Genomic DNA, 20997 nt, shown 5'->3' on the forward strand with positions numbered 1-20997 from the left:
CTCTCAGTGGAAATGAATGGCAGCGTGTCGCTCTGTAGCGCTAGCGAGCGGGCAGTGTGCACGTACCTTTAAGGGTTAAATACTAACATACTGATCAAATTAATTACAACTTTTCTTTTTTGTACAATATTATATTTACACTGGTTTCGAATCTACATTAAATGTGTAATTTGAAAGAAATACACATGTTAAACATTTTGTATGTATTATTACGGATTTCCTTGCCAGGTGTGCAACTTACAAATGTGAAATTACAAATAATACGTGAAAATTAGGTTAAAATGTATACGTACACCACTAAAATATGCACATTATTTTATTGTTGAACTGACAAGCTTTAAAATATTATATTTATGTTGTGCTTTGCCATATCTAGCATGAAATTCATAAAATCTTTCATGACATGAGTCAAGGGAGATTCACACCCCCTGACTAGATGGCGCTGCCCATGCAGTGAGGTCTGTCTCTGGTTGATATACACGTCTTTGTCAGACAGCGCTCGTTTTTTGTTTTGCAGCCGCGGCTGCTCCAGCGCAGTACCTCTTGAGAAGCTGCGCGGCTGTGCAGACTTTGTAGCCTGTGGATGCGTGACCTGGTGATGTCTGTTTTGGCTGAGTTCACGCAAACGATTTACTTGAACAGTTTCGTCGCAGAGTATGCGAAAAGTCTGCGCAGACTTGGCGAAGTTTGCGTATCGTGAACGCGGCCTGTAGCTCCAATCCCAAAGCTATCCACGCTCCGTCTGCGCAGACTGTGACGTCACACGCAGACTCCCGTCTGCAATCTAGCCGGCAGAAAAGTGTCGTGAACGCAGCCACACACACGTCTGGTTTAACAAAATAGGCATCGGAAATATGGCAACTTTAGAGACAGTACTAGATGGGCTAGTAACGTTTTGGAAGAATTCCCGGTTCCGAAAGAATTTGCCTTGGATCTTCCTGTTTATTTCATTTGTGGGGTCCTTCATCAAGTATATGGAGTTACTGCCGGACTCGTATTTCAATTACAAAAGAAATGTCCTGAATGTGTAAGTATCGCATTGCTCTGACAGAGACACGAAGGACACTGCAGTATGACATTGGCAGGATAGTACGTTTTATATCACAAAGTAATACATGACTATTATTATTATCAGATTTAGATGATCGGTAATCTTGGATGTGTTGTGTTGGTTAGGGTAGAGTAGGGTAGTTTATGACCGGTGTTCTTACAAACTGAGCTACTTCTTTTGAATGAGCTACCTAGCGAAAGTACGCGTGCGCAGTGAACACGCCCATAAATCTGTTGGTAATAATTATGTACATTTAAAATGATTTTGACCATGTTATTTCATAGTGACCAATTTTCTATTTACGCATAGATGACAGGATGAGCTACATAGGGTTTGAAAGCTTCTAATACAGTAATAGTGTTGAAAAACAGAGGATAGCCCTTTATGATAGATACCTTCTGTCCGAAAGGATGAGCTACCTCGGATTTCAAGTGTTAAAATACAGTAATCGTGTTGAAAAACAGCTGGTAGCCAGTTCAGACAGGTCCTTTATGGATGAGCTGCTTAATGTTTTCAGTCGGGGCAGTTCATGCCAACCGGTAGCCCATTGTTTTCAGATACCGGCCAGCTCATCCTGATAGGGAAGCTGTTTGTCAGAAAACCTGTGCGATCAAGGTCCGTGAAATCCGCTGTCATATTTAAACCGTGAATCGGTTAGAAGTTACCGTGGAAAACCACCAATGAGAATTAATTTCATAAGCTGTATACTACCTTCCTCCTCGTTTCGGTGGAAAAATACACGTGTTTTACATACATTTGCAGATGCCATGTAGATATGTAAGGGAACTACCGATTCTAAGGGACCTGCCTACATACATTTCACATACCTGTTGAATAAATTAGTTAACAAGGGAAAAACATCACCTCCTTTATTGCGTACATTAAATCTGTACCCTTTTTTAAAAAATATTTTTGATAAAATAACGATAGGTTTGAGCTTTTAAAGTGGCTCAGAGTGCATTTTTTTAATTCAATAAAGTAGCCCACTGTTTTCCCACCAATATAGCACTTTAACAGCAGGGAAATCACTGTGGTACAATAATACTTTGGGAACAATAAACTAACAATGAAGGGACATTAGAGACCACCCCCGCAATCTCTTAACCTTTAGTTTGTCACTTCTGCTGAGGGCATTGAAGCTAAAAATAAAGCTGCATAATCCGACAAAACACGTGCTTCTGTTTCATGCCCTGTCATATACAAAGGGTATTTAAGTTGTCCAGCTATAGTTTATATACAACACAACTAGCTTAAACGTATTATTAGTAATAATCATACAAGTTAATAAACTTAGTATTGGATTGTAACATTTTGCAGTCAAAATATACTTTACACTGTCCACGGGACATATAGGCTATGCTGTAATAAAATCATTAAGATAACTAGCTGCGGTTTTGAGTGCATGCTTAAATTGTGTTAAACATTTGCCAAATCCTGTTCAAGCTAATTTTCTCTAGAAATATGGAAAATAATAATTACTGTATTTCAGCAATATAATTTGAATAGTATGGACACAAAAAGTATAGAAGAGATTTCCAATATAGTTTCATAAATTCAGTCTGTGTGTTTTTTCAGGTACTTCGTCAAGCTTGCCTGGGGATGGACCTTTTCTCTGCTGTTGCCTTTCATCGCCATCTCAAGCTATTCCCAAAATGATCTGAGCTTTGTCTTAAAACGACTTTGTTCACTGTTGGTGGGAACAGTAATCTGGTATACGTGTACTCACATCTTTTTCTACATCGAAGACCTAACAGGCGCTTGCTACAACCCTGAAGCAAAGGACGTCATTCTAGAGGAATTTCAGTCTAAGTTAGACTGCAAGAAAGGTGGTCATCAGTGGCAAGGGTTTGATATTTCAGGCCACTCCTTCCTTCTTTCCTATTCATCCCTTCTGATCGTAGAGGAAATGGCTGCAATGGTCAACCTGAAAAAAGATGGTTTATATTTTCAAACTTATAAGAACGTGGTCCTTTGTGTGCTGTACTTTGCTCTACAGGTTATCATAGCCATATGGGGATGGATGTTCATATGTACATCTGTGTATTTCCATAACATAGAGCACAAGTTGTTAGGAACAGCCTGTGGTTTACTGGTGTGGTACCTGACTTACAGATTGTGGTACCAGAAAACATTGTCTCCTGGTCTTCCTGCACAACCGAAAGATGGGAAACAAAAGTGACAGAACAAATATGGGCATCACGCTGTGGCTCATTGAGGCCTTCATACAACACAAATCTTGTCAGGGGATGTAATTTGAGATCACAAAATAATTTTGAATTCCTGAGGAAACTTGTAAACTAGTCCAGACATGACTGCTTTTGATAGCAAGATTCTGAGATCAATTACCTTGTGATAACTAGGACATTTCTGGATATTTTTGTCACAGCCTCAAATAGCCATCAAGCCTCCCTGCCTTTTTTTTCTTCTTCTACTCTACACACATTAGAAACATTGCCTTTTTGGTTTCTTATATGGGTCCAAATTAAACCATTTTATTTATTTGGTGCTGTAGCAGTGTTTTGATGGTCCTTGTACTTACAAATACAAAAATCAATTGCCTTGGTATGCCTAATTGTTGCATTTGCGACTACTTCTAGAAGAGTTTGAAATTTTAATTTTATAATACCTAACTGATACCTAGCAGGAGAAGAAAATCTTTTGCTTACATTTTAGCCCCTCAAATTATTGTTTGTTTGTATGCAAAGGTGTTTTAATATACCTGACAACTTTAAGAGCAAATAGGACAGTTTAAACTTTATTTTGTAATATATTAAAAAAATATATATATTATATATATATATATATATTGTCACTTATTGTGTTAGGCTGCTTGTCCAAATAAAGTGGGAAAAAGAATACGTTTACATAACATAAGAAAGTTTACAAAAGAGAGGCCATTCACCCCATCGTGCTCGTTTGGTGTCCATTAATAACTAAGTGATCCAAGGATCCTATCCAGTCTATTTTTAAAAGTTCCACAATTTCCAGCTTCAACCACATCGCTGGGTAGTTTGTTCCAGATTGTGACAACTCTGTGTGAATGTGACAACTCGCTGTTTGTAAAGGACAAGATTAAAAGAAAAAACAAAAAAGTCTGTTGTGATATTTAATTTTCTTTTGAGAACTTACTGAAAATAATGCATTACCATATTTTATACATTAGGTTATATGTAATCTATCAATAATCATCTATTGAGGTTTATTGTTTGTACAATAGATATTGCAGAATATTTTTGTCACATTTTCCATGCCCATGTGTGATCTTCAGATTGTTTCTTTTGAGACAATTTACAATTAAGAATTTTCACAGCTAGATAAGGAAGAAAAAATGTGTGTTGGGGGGGACTTATTTTAGCGCTTTATAGTTTGACCAGTGAGTTTCATGTTTTTGTATGATACCAATTGAGTTCCTCTGCACTCTCTCTGTTGATTCTGTTGAAGCTGTTCTAACCTGTAAAAATCAGTTCCCATGATATATAAACATGTAGGCTTAGGCTATTAAAGGATATGGAACAAGTGAGAAATTAAATCAGATTTAAATACAGATCATAGAAACACATCTGGATAGGTATACTGAAAACAAAAACACTGCTTGTATGTGGTATATTGTATGTAGGCTTTTCCATAGCTTATGGTTAATATTATTAAATGCTTATCTAGGTAAAAGTTTATTTGGAGTTTTGATATACTCAGAAGAGAGGTGGTGAAATATATAATAATAACAGCTCAAATGGCTAGAAGAAATGCACATAAAATATGAGGACTAAGAAGAAGACTAAGAATTAAAAACAATTATCTTACCACATCAATGTGCAGATTAACCTAAAAAAATTTAAAGCTTGCATGAGCAGAATTTGGGCCAAACACTTGGCAACTGGAGTCAAATCAAAGGCACAAAGGTCAATACTTGAAAACCAAGCAGCTCACAACTGCATGGCCTTTTTCATTTAGGTTTCAATTTTTTTGTAATTGTTTATCGCCTACATTAGATTATTGAAACTAGTTCCTTTGAAATGTTCCATTTAATTATATTATATAATGCAAAGTTGTATTATAAAGCATTAAGAATGTACTGCATTCCTGCCTGTTTTTGTTTTTTAAAAACATCCAGTATGTGACTAAAGTACCATTATATTTCTCAAATAGATCAACAGCCCATAGGCACACATGTTTTTAATCTTACTATTCTATTATATTCCACATCTTAGAAGTGGTCTAGATGGGCAATGTGTTGAGAACTTATGGGTAGACATCATATAAAGTTAATGCAGGCTGTCATTGACGCATAGTTGAACTGCTATATATGTGCCACTGTAGTTGAGAATTGTTCTGTATAAAAATGAAAGGAGGCAAGGTCATTAGAAATGGATAGGCTTTAGGGTCTGTTTAAAATAATAATAATATATATTATACAATAATATAAATTATGCCTAATTTATGTACATCTGTTTTGTATTAACTATGCATATATACAATCATGTGATCACCAGTCTCACACAAAGGAAAACTAGCACACCAGCAACTGACTCATGAAAGTTTATCAGTTACTAAATAAAATGTAGCTGTGGATGCTCTGTCTCCTGTACTCCCATAGAGCTCTACTGTATTTATGCTCCAGGATAGGATGAGGTGTTGATAAGACTCCAAAGGAGGAGATACTTCTAATTATGTTATCCTGAACAAAAAGTCCACATGTATATCTTAATTAATAGATATCTTGCAGTGACACAGAACAATCTTTGTTAAGATGCATCTGTCAGTAAGGAAAACAGTTTTATGATTTCATTAATTGATGAGTGATGTTAGATAACTTCAGTATTTGTTAGTATGCTCTGACATTGACATTTAATCATACTGTGATTATAATACATCTACCTGCATTTTTAAAAGATACTACAGGAATAGTGCCTAAAGTTTTACCTTTGGATAACATGAACGTATTTGTACAGAATCAAATGGGTGTACCTTTATATACATATACCTGTGAGCATGTGTACGCGCACTCCTCCACTATGGTTTTTTGAGATGCTGTAGATCGGTGTTCAACAAATCTTTGCTACTCACTTACTTGAAGCTATTAAACAGCCCTACATGATCATAATGTATTAATGTAGAGACCTGCAAAGTCTACTGGATTATAAATCTGGAGGCCTGGATTTGACGAGCACTGTGGATGGAAGAACACATTTCAAAAATTTATATTCAATTGAAGTTTTCTTTATTATTATTACTATCATTATTTTTATTGATGGCAACTTAACAAATTAAGGCTTATGAACAAACATTGTTAAAAAAAGCACCATAAATAAATGCATTTTTATAAATATAAAAAATACAAATTAAAAAATTAAACCAGAAATAATATGTATTATAGCCACACTCATTTTGAGTTGTGATAAATTCTGCACCTTGGGTGTTGCTTAAAACCATTCATCTTAAACTCGAAATGCTTTCCTCTGATTTGGACAGATTGGTTATGCCCACTCACTGGGTAAAGTGATTTGGGCTTGGGTTGGAACAAAACAATAAATACATGTATGTGTAGAGGGCTATTTAATAATAAATGTGGCACCAATATATTCAAAGGTAGAATAAATGTGAATTAAGCAATTATATCCACACTTATTCCTCTGAATAAGTAACTCTGCTGTCTATTACACTATGCATATTCTGAACAATTTATACTTGTATCATTTTGTCTTTGACATGGCATGTGAAATAAATAAAGGTGTGAATTAATAAATACTGGTCAGGCTTTTCATTCAAAAAGATATCCCAATTGGTGAAAATTACCCAAGTTCCACTCCCCATTGAATTGTTTGCATTTTGCAATTTTTTTCTTCATTAGGTGTACAAGTCAGATATCCAGGAGCTTGCTGAAAGACCAAAAAGACTCAACATTTATATTAGATTTAAATTTCCTTTGAGTGCCTAGCACTGATGTGCTTCAAGCAACTCTTGTGACAAAGATCTGTCAACAAAGGCCCTCTTGATTTCTCTTCCAGGCACAGCAATTACAGGCAAGCTGAACAATACTATAGGCTATCAGCTATATCTGCTATAATAAATAACAGCCAGAGACCTATCAATACTGTTCTTCCTACAGTCTCCCCCCTTACAGAAACTGCATGGTTCAGCGAATATAGCGATTTAAATAAATAATTGATTAATTTATTTATTGCTTCTTAACCTAGCAAGAAGAAAAAAATAAGAAAAGGCTGAAATAAATGCTTTTGCATTCAGTTTCTTTCATTTTGAATTGTAAGTGTATGATATTGAATTATTTAGTAAATGAAAGCTTGCACAAAAGTGAAACTACAAAGTTGTGATTAAAGGTAATTAATTCTACTGCTGCCCACAGCTCTGCATGGTTAAAGCACTTTAAAAAGGGAGAAAGATGGAGAAGACCAGTACCTAAAACACAAACTCAAATTGAAAACAGCAACCTACGTCAATATATTGTAAACCAGCTTGTTCACCACAACTGTACAATGCCAGTGATCCACAAAATTCCAGACAGTACAATTCCTCTCAATAATACACTTTCATGACTTCTGTAATTTACCCATTATGAGCGGTATGGTCAAAGAAAATAATTTTAAATGTTGTACCAGGTGAAATGGCATTCCACAGCAGATGTTGTATAGCTTTCAATATTTGATTAAATTAATGGAAATCTATTTTGAAAATGCTGTCAATAGTTTTCTAGTGTTTAATACCACCGTCATCTCTATAGATAATTTGATTAATATTTCAAATACAGCTGAACTTCTTTGTGGATTCTCATCAGAATTATGATAAAAAGAAAATGTATCAAAAAAACTACTGGTCATTTGACCTTCTACTTTACTTCAGAATTCATGTTACAGTCCTAAAATCAAGTATTCCCAGCCACCGTGCAAAGTCTCCCAATTACCAAAGAAACAAGAATTACAATTACATTTGAGTTCAAATCCAAATCTCTGACTCCTGTAAACAGTATGTTGTACAATGAGAACAGCATAGGTTTTCCGTCAAAGAGAATACTGTGGGGAAACAAGCCACATTTTAACAGGGGTCATAACTAGGCTGTAGGGTACAGGAAACAGACCACTACACAGCTAAATACCCTAGTGTCTATGAAATTGAGAAGAAAGGTGATTATAGGCAATTCCTTTATTGTAAAATAAATTCTAATATATCAAGAAATAACCTGAAGAGTAAGCAGCAGGTTAGAAGACTGGATCTTTCCTTAATAGGGGAAAGAGTGTAATGCCAATGACAGAATGCTTTTTTGATACACTATCAAGTCTCAGTCTCTGTCTTCTGTGTTTGTTGATCCTTTTTCAGGTGGATAGTGTTTGTTCAGCCCTCCTTTACAATGAAGACCCAAAAAGAGATCCCATGTGTGGAAGGAAGTTAGGTAACAGCAATGCAAGCAAGCCCCTTTCCAGGAAATATGGGAAATGTAAACTTGCTTGGGAACAACACACAATCAAGGCTATATGGAAACACAAAGACCTGTGGCTGCGTCTTTTAATACAATCTGGAATCAGCACAATACCAGTCCATTTAAACTGATTCCACTGGTACACAATACATGACACAAAACGTGAATCTATGAACTGCTCATTTTTTTTCCAACTAGACTCAATGGTCCGAAATATGGGTCAGTCTCTGCACTTGTTGCTGCATCTGCAGTAGAAGCAACACTGACCTTATCCAATTTCTAAACTTTGCATGTTAAGAGAAGCAGCCATTAATCAGGGTGACTTAACATGCAACCCAGCCATGAAAATAATATTAAATTTGTAACTATAACTATGTTTGGTTTTGCTTTTATCAAATTCCTTCTTATCTAATATGCATTACCTGCTTTCAGCCTCAATTTTAGATTATCGCAGAAGCACTGATCAACAGTGCATCTCCAAGCTACATGCTAATCCATAACAAAGTTACGCCGATTGATCTTCACTGCGAATCGTGTCATCTGGTAATGACTTCTGAAACCACGCATGCTCTTGGTTTTTAATTATAAAAGTGCCGTTAAATTGGTCTTACCTTTTCAATTGCCTCATTTTCATTAAGCATTGTTCTAACTCGGATACATCGTATCTTGTCTAAACTATCTGCTCATTCAATCTGAGGTTGTTGAGTAAGTCATATTGCCTAAATTAAAGAAAACCAACGGAAACTATCTTGAGCCAAAATTTTTGTTTTCAATTGCGGTTCCAAAAGCAATAATAAAATGAGAAACTGGATTTGCTTTACATTTTACCTTTCAATATTGCACTAGTGTCACATAGTTACATATAATATGCAAGGCTAAGTTAGCTGACTTGGCTTCTTTATTGTTTTAATGCACAGGTATATCAGAATCTATCTTATTACACTTAGTATAGTCTGCTGGTACTTTCTGTCTACTGGCAAAATATTATAAACTGAAACTAGAATAACTTGAATAAACTGATGAGGGTTATATTTCTGGGAAACAGGCAACATTAAAAACAATGAGAATCTAAACGGTACTACATGTATGTTTCCAAGCGTTATAGAGAATAACCACTTACAGACATTTTTAAAACACCCATCACTTGGTTTAAACCCCTGATGTACCGTGGTCATTTACCACAAAATCTATTACTGATTCGGTGCGTGCCTCTAAAACGAGCTGCTGTCAATCCAATTAACATTTTGAAATTAGTGAACAAATGAAGTAATTAAATTGTCAGAAAAACATGTGCTGTTGAGAATTCCTTGTCATGGAATGTACTTTTTTTTTCTCTCTCCCCAGGTAAATATTAATATTCTTTTTTTTTCTCACTCTTTCATTGTAGTTGTCATCAAAAATCAATACAGTTATAGGCTGAAACGACACACAATTACACAGACACTAAACACGACAGGAAATATTTACTACATATATTTCTTTTTTAAATACCAATAGGCAAAATATCCCATTCCGCCCAGGGACCCCATGAGGAAAGAGGCTCCGAAGAAGGAGGGGGGCTTTCTTTTCACCATTCGAAATGCGTTTGGTAGGACGGCGGAGAGCAGCGTTGTATGGATGTCTCCAAGCACTTTGCGGAAAGCGTAGCGTTTCTGCACGCGCTCAAAAAAAGACTGTATATTGGGCCGGCTCCCTTCCTCCCAGTATTTATTTGAAAGTCCCAAGAATTTGAGGCGGTGCAGCATGGCTCCTAGCGAAATATCGGCTAAGGTAAACTCGGGTCCACACAGCCACAACTCACACTTTTGACCTACGAACAGAAGAAAAAAATATATTAAGAGCTCCTTCAATTTCAGACTGTCCTCATTTATCACATTAATCCCAGAAACGGTGTCATATTCACTCCACTCTATCAGTATAATAAAAACAACTACATAAAATACAGAAAGCAAAAAGACCAACTGCTGCAGTTGAATTAAAAAAAATATTCTGTCATAAGATTAAACAGAAAGTTGTATTTACTCACAGAACATCTTTAATACCTCTGATTGGTAACGAACCTTGGTATTCTAGTTTCCTCTTCTCCAGTTCAGCTTCCACTTGATCGAGCACCATGGCGAGCTCGCTGAGGATCTTCTTTAGGTAGTTCACGTTATCGTGGTCCAGAATCTTAGCCTGGACACAAAGCACATGGTCAACAAACAGCCTCATAAACACAACTCCCAGAGCATGCAATGCCCCTCCAAGATTTGAAGTCTCAGTTCCAAGGGTTTCTATGTGAAAGGGGTGATTTTATCGATTTTTCCATATGCAAATCACCTGTATTTATATGAGGGATGATGTGGAGGGACAATTGGCGATTCCAAATTGTGCAGGTATAACATGATTGTAAAATGAAAATAACGTAATGAATTAAATAAACTTAGATTGTGATTGTAGTATTATTATATTGTCTTCGACACCCATTAAAATTGATATTAAGTAGGGTCCACATTATTCAGGGGGGTGGTAAGGGAGAACTAAACACCTGTATATTTTGAATATACTGTATATGTATATATAAATGTAACATAAGAACATCCATGGACTAGCAGGTGTCTTTTAAATAACAATTAAAAAATCACAATTAAAAGGTCAATTAAGAAATCAGACCCACCCTCTCATTCCATCAAATGATCAAGTTATTTTTGTTACAAACAAATGCAAAACAATTATCATATATTCATTGGCCATATCACAATATATTAAACATACAATTCTTATAAACCACTAGCATACCCAATCTTATCAATAAGTTCTATCAAATTCCATTATCCATTGCAATTAGGGCACAGACTGCATACTTATTGTTATTTAAAAGACACCTCCTAGGTAATTGTAAAGGCTACCTGATGAAGACACAGCAGTGTCGAAAAGCATTGGGAGTGTCAGTTATTCAATAAAATGAAACTAATAATATAAAAGTCTGGTCTAAATAACTAATAAGTGAGAGTGTGGCTACACAATTTATTATATATATACACAGTGCATCCGGAAAGTATTCACAGCGCTTCACTTTTTCAACATTTTGTTATGTTACAGCCTTATTCCAAAATTGATTAAATTAATTATTTTCCTCATAATTCTACAAACAATACCCCATAATGACAATGTGAAAGAAGTTTGTTTGAAATCTTTGCAAATTTATTAAGAAAAAAAAAAACACACACCACAACAACACATGTACACAAGTATTCACAGCCTTTGCTCAATACTTTGTTGAAGCACCTTTTGCACCAATTACAGCCTCAAGTCTTTTTGAGTATGATGCTTAAAGCTTGGCACACCTATTTTTGGGCAGTTTCTCCCATTCTTCTTTGCAGGACCTCTCAGGCTCCATCAGGTTGGATGGGGAGTGTTGGTGCACAGCCATTTTCAGATCTCTCCAGAGATGTTCAATCGGGTTCAAGTCTGGTCTCTGGCTGGGCCACTCAAGGACATTCACAGAGCTGTACTGTAGCCACTCCTTTGTTATGTTGGCTGTTGGTTAGGGTCATTGTCCTGCTGGAAGATGAACCTTTGCCCCAGTCTGAGGTCCAGAGTGCTCTGGAGCAGGTTTTCATCAAGGAGGTCTCTGTACATTGCTGCATTCATCTTTCCCTGACTAGTCTCCCAGTTCCTGCCGCTGAAGAACATCCCCACAGCATGATGCTGCCACCACCATGCTTCACTTTAGGGATGGTATTGGCCAGGTGATGAACGGTGCCTGGTTTCCTCCAGACATGACGCTTGCCATTCAGGCCAAAGAGTTCAATCTTTGTTTCTCATGGTCTGAGAGTCCTTCAGGTGCCTTTTGGCAAACTCCAGTAGGCCTGTAATGTGCCTTTTACTGAGGAGTGGCTTCCGTCTGGCCACTCTACCATACAGGCCTGATTGGTGGAGTGCTGCAGAGATGGTTGTTCTTCTGGAAGGTTCTCCTCTCTCCACAGTGACACGCTGGAGCTCTGTCAGAGTGACCATCGGGTTCTTGGTCACCTCCCTGACTAAGGCCCTTCTTCCCCGATCGCTCAGTTTGGCCAGGTGGCCAGCTCTAGGAAGAGTCCTGGTGGTTCCAAACTTCTTCCATTTACAGATGATGGAGGCCACTGTGCTCATTGGGACCTTCAATGCTGCAGAAATTTTTCTGTACCCTTCCCCAGATCTCTGCCTTGATACAATCCTGTCTCGGTGGTCTACCGACAATTCCTTGGACTTCATGGCTTGGTTTGTGCTCTGGCATGGATTGTTAACTGTGGGACCTTATATAGACAGGTGTGTGCCTTTCCAAATTATGTCCAATCAACTGAATTTACCACAGGTGGACTCCAATCAAGTTGTAGAAACATCTCAAGGATGATCAGTGGAAACAGGATGTACCTAAGCTCAATTTTGAGTGTCATGGCAAAGGCTGTGAATACTTATGTACATGTGCTTTTTTTGTTTTTTATTTTTAATAAATTTGCAAAGATTTCAAACAAACTTCTTTCACGTTTTCATTATGGGGTATTGTTTGTAGAATTTTGAGGAAAATAATGAATTTAATCCATTTTGGAATAAGGCTGTAACATAACAAATTGTGGAAAAAGTGAAGCGCTGTGAATACTTTCCGGATGTGGGGTGTGTGTGTGTGTGTGTACACACACACACAGTTAGGTCCATACATATTTGGACAGTGACCCAGTTGTCATCATTTTGGCTCTATATGCCACCACAATATATTTGAAAGGAAACAATGAAGATGTGCTTTAAGTGTAGATTTTCATCTTTAATTTGAGGGTAGTTACATCCAAATTGGGTGAACGGTGTAGGAATTACAGCCATTTTTATATGAGGTGCCCCAATTTTAGGGGCTCAAAAGTATTTGGACAGAGTAACATAATCATGAATTAAATTACACCAATACTTGGTTGCAAATCCTTTGCTTTCAAAAGACTGTCTGGAACCCATAGACAGCACCAGATGCTAGGTTTCTTCCCTGGTGATGCTCCGCCAGGCTTGTACTGCAGCTGTATTTTGTTCCTGCTTGTTCTTTGGGCGTTTTGCCTTCAGTTTTGCCTTAGAAATCAAAACAAACCAGTCAGAGTGATAGCAAAAATATTAGGTGTGGCCAAATCAACTATTTGGTACATTCGTAAAAAGAAAGCACTGGTGAACTCAGGAACACCAAAAGGCCTGGAAGACCACGGAAAACAACTGTGGTGGAAGACAGAAGAATTATTTCCCTGGTGAAGAAAAACCCCTTCACAACAGATCAAGAACACCCTCCTGGAGGTAGGTGTATCTGTGTCAAAGTCAGCAATCAAGAGAAGACTTCACCAGAGTAAATACAGAGGGTTTACCACAAGATGTAAACAGGAAACAGGAAGACCAGATTAAATTTTGCCAAAAAACATCTAAAGAACCCTGTACAGTTATGGAACAACATCCTATGGACAGATGAGACAAAGATCAACTTGTACCAGAATGATGGAAAGAGAAGAGTATGGAGAAGGGAAGGAACTGCTCATGATCCGAAGCATACCACTTCATCTGTGAAGTGTTCAAGTATGGCTGCCAAGGGAACTGGTTCCCTTGTATTTATTGATGATGTGACTGCTGACAAAAGCAGCAGGATGAATTCTGAAGTGTTTAGGGCTATATTATCTGCTCAGATTCAGCCAAATGCTTAAAAACTCATTGGACGGCTCTTCACAGTGCAGATGGACAATGACGCGAAGCATACTGTGAAAGCAACCCAATACTTTTTTAAGGCGAATAAGTGGAATGTTCTGCAATGGCCAAGTCAATCAGCTGACCTGAATCCAATTGTGCATGCATTTCACTTGCTGAAGACAAAACTGAAGGCAAAACGTCCCAAGAACAAGCAGGAACTAAAGACAGCTGCAGTACAGGCCTGGCAGAGCATCACCAGGGAAGAAACCCAGCATCTGGTGATGTCTATGGGTTCCAGTCTTCAGGCAGTCATTGACTGCAAAGGATTTGTGACCAAGTATTGAAACTCAGTTTAATTTATGATTATGTTAGTTTGTCCAAATACCTTTGAGGCCCTAACATTGGGGGGACCACATATAAAAATGTGTGTAATTCCTAAACCATTTACCCAATTTGGATGTAACTACCCTCAAATTAAAGATGAAAGTCTACAGTTAAAGAACATCTTAATTCCTTTCAAATCCATTGTGGTGGCGTACAGAGCCAAAATTATGACATTTGGGTCACTGCTCAAATATTTATGGACCAAACTATTATGTAAATAAATACAGCAATTGTATAATAGTATACTATATAATATAAAGCTAAACAACTAAGACAGGCATTAAGGCTTGGCTGTTAACCTCTTTAATGCTCTTTCCTTTGAAGAACAGATGTAGATGTGTTGAGAGTTAGTTTGAGTCTGTAAATGGGAAGCCAGTAAGCAGACGACATGTGTCTGCAGCTGTGCAAGCTCTGGCCTTGCCTGCTGTCTGACTGTCTTTGGGACTGCCAAGCACCCTGTCTCGTGCATGCCTCTCACATGTTGTTCACCCACACATGCCTATTTCTGTTATTTTATTCTGGGAACTGCTGCCAAAGCACTGGCTTAGTCACTTGAAAGCACCATGGTTTAACACCTACACGCCAGAGCTTTCTAAATTCACAGCCCAAGGAAGGGTCTAGCCTACCCTAACTGAGAAAACTCCCAATTATTATAACATAGGCAAAGGAGATAGCCAAGGCTATTATAAACTTCAGTACACTTCAAGGCTCTGGGAATTTGTTTCCATCTGCATAAAGGTCACTGTCACAGTTACTTTCAAAGTCATGGATTGTTTCTCATTAAAGCAGTTTAAAAGAGTATGCATCTAAGCCTTTTTTGGTTGCCTTTTAATGTGCATATACACTCACCTAAAGGATAATTAGGAACACCATACTAATACTGTGTTTGACCCCCTTTCACCTTCAGAACTGCCTTAATTCTACATGGCATTGATTCAACAAGGTGCTGAAAGCATTCTTTAGAAATGTTGGCCCATATTGATAGGATAGCATCTTGCAGTTGATGGAGATTAGTGGGATGCACATCCAGGGCACGAAGCTCCCGTTCCACCACATCCCAAAGATGCTCTATTGGGTTGAGATCTGGTGACTGTGGGGCCAGTTTAGTACAGTGAACTCATTGTCATGTTCAAGAAACCAATTTGAAATGATTCGACCTTTGTGACATGGTGCATTATCCTGCTGGAAGTAGCCATCAGAGGATGGGTACATGGTGGTCATAAAGGGATGGACATGGTCAGAAACAATGCTCAGGTAGGCCGTGGCATTTAAACGATGCCCAATTGGCACTAAGGGGCCTAAAGTGTGCCAAGAAAACATCCCCCACACCATTACACCACCACCACCAGCCTGCACAATGGTAACAAGGCATGATGGATCCATGTTCTCATTCTGTTTACGCCAAATTCTGACACTACCATCTGAATGTCTCAACAGAAATCGAGACTCATCAGACCTGGCAACATTTTTCCAGTCTTCAACTGTCCAATTTTGGTGAGCTTGTGCAAATTGTAGCCTCTTTTTCCTATTTGTAGTGGAGATGAGTGATACCCGGTGGGGTCTTCTGCTGTTGTAGCCCATCCGCCTCAAGGTTGTACGTGTTGTGGCTTCACAAATGCTTTGCTGCATACCTCGGTTGTAACGAGTGGTTATTTCAGTCAAAGTTGCTCTTCTATCAGCTTGAATCAGTCGGCCCATTCTCCTCTGACCTCTAGCATCAACAAGGCATTATTGCCCACAGGACTGCCGCATACTGGATGTTTTTCCCTTTTCACACCATTCTTTGTAAACCCTAGAAATGGTTGTGCATGAAAATCCCAGTAACTGAGCAGATTGTGAAATACTCAGACCGGCCCGTCTGGCACCAACAACCATGCCACGCTCAAAATTGCTTAAATCACCTTTCTTTCCCATTCAGACATTCAGTTTGGAGTTCAGGAGATTGTCTTGACCAGGACCACACCCCTAAATGCATTGAAGCAACTGCCATGTGATTGGTTGGTTAGATAATTGCATTCATGAGAAATTGAACAGGTGTTCCTAATAATCCTTTAGGTGAGTGTATGTCTTCATCACAAATCCATAACAATTTCCTGCCTTAAGTTACTTTTAGATAAAAAGTATACATCTGTGTATCTATTTTAATATAAATATTTGTTGCAACCACAGTGCAAATGGTTGAAAAAAAATAATGGACAAGGTTTTATTATTTATACATGTGGTGTATTTTTTGTATGTTTTGCTTGTAAACATTTAAGAAACATGCTCCCACTTGTTTTTTCTTTAAGATGAGTTGAAGACAGGGCTAAAGAACTGGTGCCATGATTATATATTTATGAGTTTGCCAGGAAAGCAATAACACGGATAAAGTGACTGAATACCATTAGTTTTTTTTGCTTTGATAGATATGGCTCTGTCAGCTGTGGCTCCTCATGGTCCAGCTTCATCAGCTCCGAGGCAGCATTGGCTAAATGTCCTGGACAGAGAGAGGGAAAAAGAGAGAGAGAGAGGATTGGGGGAAACAGATTGAATGAAAGAGTGAGCGAGCAAACAAAAGGGGGGAGGAAGAGAAGGGGAAAGAGAGAGATGAGAAATACACTTCAGCACTTTCTCCTCTATCTGTAGTTGAGCCAGTTAATCACACACATCACTAGCACACCATCACCATCACCAAAACTCACAAAGAATGTATAGAATCTAGGAATATGTGATTTCTCTCATTTTCCAGAGGAAAATTGCCAAATGTGTAAACAAAAAAGGGCTTGTTTAATTGTGGGCCATTTGGTGACACAACTCATTACATTACATTGGCAGATATATTTGCATGCAGTGGAGTAAAAACCATTATGCAGGATTTTACCATGGCTGAACAAAATGTATTTATTTCATAAAAGTTATTGGTAGTAGTGATTTGGTGGCAGTCAGTGACATTTTTTAAATTGTATATTTTTGGGGTATATTTGTTTTGGCTCATAGGCGTTGAGAAAGACGAAGCCATTCCATTTACAACTCTGCACTACAGTGCTCCACTCACATCATGCAAGTCCAAGATACATTCCTGCATACTAATAACATATTTTTTCAATTCCAAATTGGGGTCACACTCATTTAAATTCACACAGGTAAAACAAAGGGTTACATCTTTATCAAGAGACCATTCTTAGTTCATCCAAATATACTATTAAATTCCATCCTGTTGTATCATGATTTGTTTCCCCTGACATTTGTCAATAAGTGAAATAAGCACAGAGAAAAAAAAACTATTCAAAAACTTAGTAGTTTGTATTGTACTACACTCTGGGTTGCACATTGCTGATTTGAATAACTTGGGTTGTCTTCCTACCAATCAACAAATATTTAATTACAGGATTTTGGCCCTCTTTAGTCATTTGATTGACTGACAGTAAAGTCAATTACATTAAGGAAATATGGCTCTAAGACAGACCTACACTGAAATACATTAGAAGATCCAGTAGTCAGTGAAAACTTTGCAAAGCTGCACTTGTAATGTCAGGGGGGTCGCTGGGAGCAGTGAACCCAAGCACAGAGCAAAGGGAAAACCAAGGAACAGGCAGATGATAGGGGGCCAGCAAACAGGTATATCAGGGAGATCCAAAAGGCAAGGTCAGATAAACAGGCAACGAGTCAACGATGGGGCAAACACTATTAGTCTAAAACTGGGGGAAAAAGGCTTGGGATTGTCACTAGAAACAGTATGCTCCAGACTGAATGAACAAAGGGGTATAAATAGAGAGATAATAAACATGAGAAATTAGGAGCAGGTGAGAAAGCTAATCAGGAGACAAGGAGTGATAATTCAATAATGAGTTGAAGAGAGACAAAGAACAGGGAAAGCGGAAGTTGGAGCCAAGGTGGTGATCAAGAGGGTGCGAGGCAGACATGACAACACTGCAAATTAGGTATATTTAATTTCAACAAGGTCAATGCTCAGATCACCCACTGAGATTCAAAGAGTGTGCAAGACTCCTATCTACATGGAGAAAGATGCAGCCTTTAGAATATAAATCAGCCTATTCTCTCATTCACACATGCACCCTTGAGGTCTCATAGCCAAAATACATAGATCTAGATATTCGTAGGGTTTGTGCACCGCACAGGGGAGTTTGCGTTTTGCAAATGGCTATCGCGCATAAATGTGCATTATTTGCCCTAATCAAAACCCCGTTTTGCGCAGCACAATCCATTCTGCGTCGTTCACGCTTTAATTGTATGCAAGGCGCAACATGGGGGGAATGGCTGAAATTTGGCGTGATTCGTGCTATATTCAAGTTTTAAAAACAGGTTTGCAATGCGCAAAATAACACGTTTAGGGTGGCGTTAACTCCGCACAATTTCAGGAGACAGCTCCTGGACATTCCAACTCACAGTAAACAATGGGGCTGTCTGTTTTTAAATATGGTTCTATGTGTGCTGCACCAGAAAATTTTTCTAACAGTCTATTTTTTTTACAGAATGGCAATACATACATACTTACATACATACATAGGAAACATAGTTAGTAGCATGCAGCATGTCCATGGACATTTTGACATTTAAGATGATTATGTGCACTGGATAGGACAATAAGCGCACTGGCTACCGCCCACTAGTTTTGATTGACAGATTCCAATGTTTTGTGACATTGAAAAAAAAAATACAAGAGACTCTACGAAATGTAGAAGCGCACTGAGAAATGTAAATAGCAAAGAGACTAAACAAGAAATAAATATATACATGTTGAAACTAATGAATGTATGAATAAATGTTGAAATAAACAAATAAATAGATGAATAAATAAATTCATATATACCTAAAAAACATCATCCATACATCATAATTCGAACCCACAAAATACCAGTGATGATGATGAAGATGAAGATACAGACTGTCTGCTTTTACAATGTTGCCATAGAAAGTGGTTGGAAGTCAGACGCAGAGCAATGGCGGACAGACGTGTTTCAATGGAAGTTAAAACTTAATAGTTTCCATATTGTATTTTGTTTAGTTTTATTCGGGAAAATGTACAGAGACACATCTACTCGCTCACATGGTATCTATAGACAAAGGTATTAAATTAAGTCCTACATTTCACTCTATTGCATTATTTTTAGGCTTTATACAATGTATTGTAGACCTATAGAACACATACATATACAGGGAGGCTATATTCATAATGTAACAACTTGGGGGTTCTAGCCGCGGCAAGGACTTGAACCCCGTTCTCCCGTCCCAATACAAATTTCACCGCATCATCACCGCCTTTAGCGAGGCTCCAGAGCGCTGCACTAGTGGTTAAGGCGCACGACTGTGAGACTGGTATTTTTTGGGTCCGAATTATTATGTTTTTTAGGTAGGGCTGGGCGGTATACTGTAAAAAACAATTTAAGCACCGGTTTGGAATTTTACTATACCTTCATACCGGTATTTTAAAGTTTTGAATAATTTACTATTTACTGTGTCATTGAGTCATAGCATTCAGCTTCCAATAAACTGGATCGTGTTCGCGTATCCCACAACTTGGTGCGTCGGCTGCTTGAGACTGCGCTGTCTGACATGAGAGGCATCTGATCAAAAAACGCCGATAGCGTTCGTGTAACGCAAATTTCGACAGATCTGCGTAGATGTGCACAGTTCCACCAATGGGATAGGTTGGATGCTGCAGATCTGCGCAGAACTGCGCTTTTTATTTTTTAAACAGGTCCAAAAACCTTTGCATCTTTTGAGGACTTATGCAAGATATCAAAAGATGAAGATTGTCAATTTTGCAAGACACCGTTTACTTATATTTGTTTTGAAGATGAAGGTGTTGGTAAGTTATTCATTTATTCTTATGTTACGGTTTCAGATTTTTTTTTGTTATTGGTAAGAAATAAAGGAGACACCGCGCTTGGAAAAAAATAAATCAATACAATATATAGTATAATATCTGCAGATCAAACATCTATTTTTTATGGCAAAGCATTGTATTTAATGTACTGTGATCATTGTCTTAATTACAAGTTTAAATGTATCATATTTATATAATATGCATTTATGTTTTGACTTTCAAACACTGTATTTAACTTACATGTTTAAAGTTTGTCCTACCATTGTATTTTGAATTGCCCAATAACCATTTTCTTATGAATATGTCAATATTTATGTTGATATAATCTAAGTTTTGTGGTATGTATATTTTCACAGATAAATTTATCATTCCTTGTTACTGTGCTCAGCATGGATGTTCTGCAAACAGAAGCCACTGGCACTGTCATAAGTGCAAAACTGTTGTGCAGAGAAAGCATAATTTCAAGAAACACCATGAAAAACATGGTAATACAGTCATTGTATTTTAAGAATTTCATACCATCACAAATGAGTAAAATTGTTTTTATATACAACTCTTTGAAATGCCTAAGAATAAGTCCTCTACTTTTGTATATTTTCATAGTCAGTCTTATGCTCCACTTTCTTCCATACTGAC

The 20997-nt window shown here is 37.7% G+C and overlaps 2 protein-coding genes across 2 annotated transcripts in view; one reads left to right on the forward strand and one right to left on the reverse strand.

Annotated features, from left to right (window-relative positions):
* The first annotated feature begins 529 nt into the window (after positions 1-529).
* On the forward strand, positions 530-6794 carry fitm2 (fat storage inducing transmembrane protein 2). The gene is made up of 2 exons (XM_066702707.1): positions 530-1027; positions 2627-6794. Exons 1-2 carry the CDS (start codon positions 855-857, stop codon positions 3228-3230), a joined length of 777 nt encoding a protein of 258 aa, XP_066558804.1. The 5' UTR covers positions 530-854; the 3' UTR covers positions 3231-6794.
* Positions 6795-6819: 25 nt separating this feature from the next.
* Positions 6820-20997, reverse strand: part of gdap1l1 (ganglioside induced differentiation associated protein 1-like 1) — a 59887-nt gene continuing 45709 nt past the window's right edge. The window contains exons 4-6 of the mRNA XM_066702706.1: positions 16916-17010; positions 10541-10655; positions 6820-10290 (exon numbers count right to left, since the gene is read on the reverse strand). Of these exons, the coding sequence (XP_066558803.1) occupies positions 9947-10290; positions 10541-10655; positions 16916-17010 (554 nt within the window). The 3' untranslated portion in view covers positions 6820-9946. The remainder of the gene's footprint in view (positions 10291-10540; positions 10656-16915; positions 17011-20997) is intronic.

This window comes from Amia ocellicauda, chromosome 4 (assembly GCF_036373705.1).
Source record: "Amia ocellicauda isolate fAmiCal2 chromosome 4, fAmiCal2.hap1, whole genome shotgun sequence".
Lineage (NCBI taxonomy): Eukaryota > Metazoa > Chordata > Actinopteri > Amiiformes > Amiidae > Amia > Amia ocellicauda.

Bases quoted from the DNA above. Each gene is read 5' to 3' on its own strand.
- fitm2 (XM_066702707.1), top strand. From the start codon at position 855: ATGGCAACTTTAGAGACAGTACTAGATGGGCTAGTAACGTTTTGGAAG. The intron at 1,028-2,626 runs GTAAGTATCGCA...GTGTTTTTTCAG, and splicing joins AAAAGAAATGTCCTGAATGT to GTACTTCGTCAAGCTTGCCT.